Raw genomic sequence first — 7,724 nt, forward strand, 5'->3', positions numbered from 1 at the left:
AAAATAAATTTAATTTTTATAATTTTAAATATTCATACACTCATATATTAATTAATTAATATAATTATAATATTTTAATAAATAAATAAATAAAATAAATAATGACCTGGCGCCACTTACAAATGGCGCCAGGCCATTCTTAAAAAAATAAATAAATAAATAATGGCCTGGAGCCATTTAGAATGACGCCAGGCTCTGGCGCTTTTCAAATAGGCGCCAGATACTCTTTTTGGCTGCCACCTGGCAGTCTAACCCTAAATCCATAAATAATTCTTCTCCAACCCCAAATTTAGAAATAAAAGATCTCCCACCCCTAATTTGGCAAAAAGCCCTTACCTATTGCCGTTCATTGATAGATTAGTGGACTCAACCTCAAGGCATGCAGTGGTCTCCTTCCTTGATATCATTTTAGGATACCACCAAATCATGATGGATACCGAAGACGCAGAGAAGATTGCATTCATAACAGATGAAGGAGTTTACTGTTACAAAGTAATGCTTTTTGGATTGAAAAACACAGGGGCAACGTACCAGAGGTTGGTGTCAGGAATCTTCAAGAAAATGGTGGGATCAACAGTTGAGGTATATGTGGATGATATGGTAGTGAAGAGTCGATCCTTAGAAGACCATCGAGAGGATATTCAAAAAGTTTTTAGTGTCTTGGACAAGGTGGGTATGAAGTTGAACCCTGAAAAATGTACATTCGAAGTAAAAGCTGGGAAGTTCTTGGGATATATAATCTCGGAAAGAGGTATAGAGGAAAACCCTGAGAAGATCAGTGTCGTCCAAAATATGAAAGCACCCAAAACCATTAATGAGATACAAAGGTTGAATAGAAGGGTCATTGCCCTGGGTAGTTTCATATCATACTTGGCCAGAAGGTGTCTCCCGTTCTTTAAGGCTTTAAAAGGCAAAGGTAAGTTTGAATGGGGAAAAGAGTGTGTAGAGGCATTCGAAGGTCTAAAAACCTTCTTATCATCCCCTCCGCTGCTAAGCTCACCCGTTGAAGGCGAAATTTTATTTCTATACCTGTATGTGACAAATGTTGGGAATCTTCAAGGAAATGGTGGGATCAACAGTTGAGGTATATGTGGATGATATGGTAGTGAAGAGTCGATCCTTAGAAGACCATCTAGAGGATATTCGAAAAGTTTTTGGTGTCCTGGACAAGGTGGGTATAAAGTTGAACCCTAAAAAATGTACATTCGAAGTAAAAGTTGGGAAGTTCTTGGGATATATAATCTCGGAAAGAGGTATAGAGGCAAACCCTGAGAAGAATAGCACTGTCCAAAATATGAAAGCACCCAAAACCATTAATGAGATACAAAGATTGAATGGAAGGGTCATTGCCCTGGGTCGTTTCATATCATACTCGGCTAGAAGGTACCTCCCGTTCTTTAAGGCTTTAAAAGGCAAAGGTAAGTTTGAATGGAGAAAAGAGTGTACAAAGGCATTCGAAAGTCTAAAAACCTTCTTATCATCCCCTTCGCTGCTAAGCTCGCTCGTTGAAGGCGAAGTTTTATTTCTATACCTGTATGTGACAAATATTGGGAATCTTCAAGGAAATGATGGGATCAACAGTTGAGGTATATGTGAATGATATGGTAGTGAAGAGTCGATCCTTAGAAGTCCATCCAAAGGATATTCGAAAAGTTTTTGGTGTCCTAGACAAGGTGGGTATGAAGTTGAACCCTGAAAAATGTACATTCGAAGTAAAAGCTGGGAAGTTCTTGGGATATATAATCTCGAAAAGAGGTATAGAGGCAAATGCTGAGAAGATCAACGCCGTCCAAAATATGAAAGCACCCAAAACCATTAATAAGATACAAAGATTGAATGGAAGGGTCATTGCCCTAGGTCGTTTCATATCATGCTCGGCCAAAATGTGCCTCCCGTTCTTTAAGGCTTTAAAAGGCAAATGTAAGTTTGAATGGGAAAAAGAGTGTGTAGAGGCATTCGAAAGTCTAAAAACCTTCTTATCATCCCCTCCGCTACTTTTATTTCTATACCTGTATGTGACAAATGGAACAATATGCCTTGGTACTTGCTAGTGAAAATAATGGGGAGCAAAGCTCAATATACTATGCTAGCCAGGTGTTGATGGGAGTAGAGTTGAACTACCCTCCCCTTGAAACGTTGGCGTTTGCAATACTAATATCAGCCTCAAAACTGCGACCATACTTCGAGTCACATACCATAGAAGTTAGAATATATTACTTTTTGTGAAAGGTTCTGCACAGACTAGAGTTGTCAGGGTAGTTATCCATCTGGGCAGTAATACTGTTAGCCTACGATATCAGGTATATTCCAAGGAAGGCCATGAAAGCCTAGGTACTAGCCAACTGTTTTGCAGAGATGACTCCGCCGTTAGAACCTTCAGGGTCCTTGGGGGAGAATATAGAGGAATGGAAGGTCTGGGCAGATGGAGCTTGTGGAGCTGGGGGTTCAGGGATCAGGATCTTGCTCCAATCTCAGATAGGGATAAAGTTTCGATATGCGGCCAAACTCGCCTTCAATGCCACTAACAATATAGTCGAATATGAGGCTGTAATAATAGCCCTAAGAATCATCAACGAATTAGGTATACAAAAATTCATTGTTTTTAGTGACTCACAATTAGTGGTTAATCAATACCAGGGATAATTCAAAGTCCAAGAATCGAATCTTATCAAAAATGCGGAGAAGGTTCGGACCCTAATGGATAGGATTAAAGATGGGCAAGGTAGATGCGAACTTTGCTAGGTGGCCAGAGACAACAACAAAGAGGCGGATCTTCTAGCCATGATGGCAGCGATAGGTGAACAACACTTGACTCAACCTTTTCAATTCGAAGAATTGCACAATCCAGCAATGGAAGCAGAAGAGTCCTTTCCCATAGAATAAAGGGAATCATAGATGATGCCAATATATAAATTTCTGACACAAGATGATCTTCCAGTCGATGAATTATTAGCCAAATAGGTAATAAGGAAGTCCTCTAAATACACACTAATTGATAGTTGGTTGTATAGGAGTTCACCGATACATTCGTGGTTGCAATGTGTCATCGAGAAGGAAGACCAGAAAATCTTAAGGGATATCCATGAAGGTGATTGCGGGAGCCACGAAGGAGCCGAATAATCACTTAGAAAGCATTTAGACAAGGATACTATTAACCGATGATAATGGAAGACACGAAGCAACTTATTCAGAGGTGTCAAAGATGCCAAGTATACGCAAACATTTCAAGGACCCCAGGAGAAATGCAAGCGGCCATTGGAAGTCCTTGGCCTTTCTTTCTGTGGAGAATAAACATCCTCGGCCCATTCCCTAAGGCAATCGGGTCAAGAAAGTTTATTATCGTGGCAGTAGATCATTTCAACAAGTGGGCAGAGACTGAGCCAATACAGTCCATCACCACCCAACAAGCGATTTCCTTCGACAGTAAAAGCATATTCACTCGATTCAAAATACCAAAGATAGTATTCACCGATAATGAAACTCAATTTGCAAGCTCTAGGTTCAAAGACTTCTGCAAGAAATAGAAAATTAACTTAAGGTTCAGCTCAGCCTATCGCCCCTAGACTAATAGTATGACTAAGGTGACAAACAAGATCATCCTACTGGGACTAAAGAAAAGACTCGACCAAGCTAAGTGCAACTGGTCCGAAGAGTTACCCCACATACTATGGGCATACAAAACTATCAATTAGTCCCTCGAGTTTGAAAAATATATTAAACATTCCCGATGTTTTAAAAAGTCTACTAGTTAGTTCTTTCGTTAATTTTGCCGTTAAATATTTTACTATTTAGTTTCTATAATTTTGAAAAACTTATTAGTTAGTTTCTCAAATTTTTAAAAAGTTTACTAATTAATTCCTCCATATAAGGGGTATTTTAAATTTTTTTGCAATATTTAATGGTTAAAACTAACAAAATGATTAACTAGTAGTCTTTTTAAAACGTCAGAAATATTTTAATATATTTTTCAAAACCGAGGGACCAACTAGTAAGTTTCACTATACTATATAGAAGCAAAGAAAGATGTTGTGGATGGGACATCTACTCTGAGGGTGAAGGAAGCCAACCCTAAATAGCCCCCAGTATCTAGATAAATATTTTGAGTTGGAATTGTCAAGGCATGGGGAATTCCCTAAAAATTTATAACTTCAAAGGGATTTGTAGATCCAATTCCCTTAATATAGTCTTCCTCATGGAGACAAAAAAAAATCTAAAGCTATGAAAAAATGGATGAACAATTGTGGTTTTTTTTTTATCTTATCTTGATTGACCCAGTTGGCATTGTAGGAGGTCTTTGTTTAGCATGGAAGTCTCACCTCTCTGTAACAGTGATTAAATGGACGCACTTCATGATTCATGCTACTGTGCAAGATGATCAAGCTAGACTTCCTTGGGACATTTCGTTTTTGCATATTAATAGTGATGTCTCCTCCATGAAGGATCAATTTGATTTTGTCATTAACTATGCCAATAATCTCTCTGATGTACACCTTTTCTTAGATGATTTTAATGCAATTTTGAATAGTCATGAAAAGTTGAAAGGCAATTTCTATATTGATTCCAAGACTATTATTTTTCGTGATTTTGTTAACCAAATTAAACTTGTTGAACTTAATTTTATAGGGCCTCCTTTGACATGGAATAATTGAAAAATTGGCTCAAATAATATCCAAAAAAGGATAGACAGATGCCTCTTTTCTCACAGTTGGTTCTTAGCCTATCCGGATGCCTAGTGCTTCATCTTGAGGATATTGGATCTGACCACAGACCAATCCTGCTCACTTCAAAGCCAAACAATCCTAAATCAAAGAGGCTCTTTCACTATGATGGAAGATGGTCTTCTCATCTTAACTTCGAGCAAGTAATTTCTTTCTCTTAGAACCAAATGTCCAATTCTTGTGGTATGAGCTCTATAATTTCAAAATTAAAATTTTGTAGACGAGCAATTGTTGAGTGGGATAGATCATGCCATCATAATTTGAGAAGCATAATTAACCATCTCCAATCGGAGCTATCCATGGTGAAATAATCCTCCTCTTGGGACGCTAAGGGCATTCGTTGTATCAAAAAAGAACTTGCTATAAAAATTCAGAATGAGGAAGTCTTTTGGGCTCAATAAATTAGGATTAATTGGCTCAAAGTTGGGGATCAAAATACTTCTTTCTTCCATTCTAAAGTAATCCAAAGAAGGAAAAGGAATTTTATTGCAGACTTAACGAATCCCTCATGTCGTTGGCATTCCTCTCTTAAGGAGATCCAAACCATTGCTCTGAATTATTTTACTGATATTTATTCCACTCAGAGACCAAGAAATCTTTATAGTATCACCACTAGTTTTTGTTCAAGGGTTTTGGAGGAAATGAATGCCCATTTGATTAAGTCCATTTCATAAGATGAGATTAAAGCTGCAACTTTTACTATTCACCCTTCTAAAGTGCTTGGAGAAGATGGATTTACAAGTTTGTTTTTTTCAAAAATATTGGCATATTATTGGTACTGATGTTTGCAATGCTGTGCAACAGTTTTTCACAACATGGATCATGGATCGAAGAATGAATCACAATATCATCTCTCTTATCCCTAAAGTCAAGCAAGTCAGAACCATGAGTGATCTAAGGCCTATTGGACTATGCAAAGTTTTGTACAAAATCATTTCTAAAGTCCTCACTACTCACCTACAACCTTTTATGGATTCTCTCATAGGGAAGGAGCATAGTGCTTTCACGAAGAATAGACTGATTTCTGATAATATTCTTATTAACCATGAAGTCATGCATTCCCTGAAGTTGAGACGAAAATACAAGAATTACGGTATGGTAGTTAAATTGGATGTTAGCAAGGCATACGAGTGCGTGGAATGGCCTTATCTTGAACATATGCTTCGCTGCTTCGAATTCCATGAGACTTGGATTTGGTGGATCATGGCCTGTGTTACTACAATTTCTTATTCGATTTAGATTAATGGTTATAAGTCAGGCTTCGTCCACCCTTCAAGAGGGATTAGACAGGGGGATCTTCTCTCTCCTTACCTTTTTCTCTTTTGTGCAGAAGGGCTATCACATATGATTCAGAATTCTGGTCTGCAGGGTCTTAAACTTTCCAGATCTAAGCCTACTCTTACTCATTTGCTTTTCGTAGATGACTCAGTCATCTATGCGAAAGCTACTTCTAGAGAAGTTGAGAAAATTAAAGACATCTTGCATTCCTATGCTTCAAAGAGTGGACAAACAATTAATTTGGCTAAGTCCAGCCTCTGCTTTAGCCCAAATACTCCTTCAGATGTTATACGAAGCATTTCCTCTATTTTGCACATCAATAAGCTGGATGTTCCCAATAAATTCCTTGGTCTCCCTTCAGATATTCCTAAATCAAAAAGACAAATTTTCTGTCTTTGCAAGGAGAGAATAGCAAATAAGACTGCTAGTTGGAAGGAACAACTTCTCTCAAAAGGAGGCAAAGAAGTTCTTTCAAATTAGTGCTTTGGGCTATTCCTGTTTATGTTATGTCTTGTTTCAAACTTTCCACTTCTCTTTGCAAAAAGCTCAATTCTTTGATATTAAATTTTTAGTGGGAGCAGGAGGGGGACTCTAAAAAGATGCATTGGATCTCTTGGTCATCTATGTGTAATCCTAAAAGCAAAGGTGGTTTGGATTTTTGTGATCTTCATAGCTTCAATATGGCTCTTCTTGCAAAGTAGGGCTGGCGTATCATCCAAAACCCTTTTTCCTTGTTAGCTAGAGTCCTTAAAACGGAGGTATTTTCACTCCACCACTCTCATGAATACCCAATCTGGGGAGGATCTCCATCTTAGGGCTGGTAGAGTATCTTGTGGGGATGATAAGTTCTTGAAGAAGGTATACGTTGGAATGTGGGAAATGGTAACTCCATTATGTGCAAATAGGACCTTTGGGTTCCTAACTCTTTTCCTTCTAAATTAAGCACTAAAGATGGCCATAACCACAATATTATTTAGGTATTGTAATTAATTGACCACTCTTCATATTCTTAAAAGAAACAGATCTTAGAGGAAAGTTTCGCAGATGAAGATGTTCTTAATATTCTCTCCATCCCTATTCCGATATTTATGCAAGAAGATAGATTGGTATGACATTTTAACAGGCAAGGTTACTATTCTGTTAAATCGAGTTACTGGGTCGCATGGAATATACTTCAACGCCCATATTCTTCAACAGATCCAAGCACAAGTAACCCAAGCAATTTGATATCCTTTTGGAAAAATATTTGGAAAATACCTTTGCCCTCTAAATTGTCTATCTTTCTATGATTATTTCTTAAAGAACGTTTTCCTTGCAATGACCTCCTTAATTGCAGATTTTCACAAATGGCTTTTTCTTGCAGATGGTGTGGAGAGCGAGAAACTTTAGAGTATATGTTCTTTTCTTGTCCAAGAGCGGCAGCCGTGTGGATCAACTCTCCCTTGCGTTTTCGCTCCATTCTCCTTGAGTTATAGAGTATTAAGGATTATTGGGAGGAATTATCCTATTACATTTTATCTCATTCGGAAGGAGTTGGACTTTTACAAATAGCTATTTTCCTTCTTTGGCAAATTTGGAAGAGCAAAAATGCTATTATTTTTCAAAATAATCACTAAGAGGTCCAAGATATTATTAGGATAGCCCTTAATCACTATGAAGATTTCTCTATTGCTTCGAGGCAGCGTGATGTGCACTTTTCTCCTCATTTCCTTTATGATAATATGCCTA

At 37.7% G+C, this 7,724-nt stretch overlaps 1 protein-coding gene across 1 annotated transcript; it reads left to right on the top strand.

The window, feature by feature from the left end:
* Positions 1 to 4,687: 4,687 nt before the first annotated feature.
* Positions 4,688 to 6,476, top strand: LOC110621572. The gene is made up of 3 exons (XM_021765843.1): positions 4,688 to 4,861; positions 5,523 to 5,816; positions 5,958 to 6,476. The coding sequence occupies exons 1-3, from the start codon at positions 4,688 to 4,690 to the stop codon at positions 6,474 to 6,476; spliced, it is 987 nt and encodes a 328-aa protein (XP_021621535.1).
* The last annotated feature ends 1,248 nt before the right edge of the window (positions 6,477 to 7,724 follow it).

The sequence above is a fragment of the Manihot esculenta genome, chromosome 8 (assembly GCF_001659605.2).
Source record: "Manihot esculenta cultivar AM560-2 chromosome 8, M.esculenta_v8, whole genome shotgun sequence".
Taxonomy (NCBI): domain Eukaryota; kingdom Viridiplantae; phylum Streptophyta; class Magnoliopsida; order Malpighiales; family Euphorbiaceae; genus Manihot; species Manihot esculenta.

What these genes read in the sequence shown, in the direction of transcription:
- LOC110621572 (XM_021765843.1), top strand. Translation starts at nt 4,688, where the DNA reads ATGCCTCTTTTCTCACAGTTGGTTCTTAGCCTATCCGGATGCCTAGTG. An exon ending in CTCATCTTAACTTCGAGCAA is followed by an intron (nt 4,862 to 5,522) that starts GTAATTTCTTTC and finishes GCTGTGCAACAG; the next exon opens with TTTTTCACAACATGGATCAT. An exon ending in AATACAAGAATTACGGTATG is followed by an intron (nt 5,817 to 5,957) that starts GTAGTTAAATTG and finishes TATTCGATTTAG; the next exon opens with ATTAATGGTTATAAGTCAGG.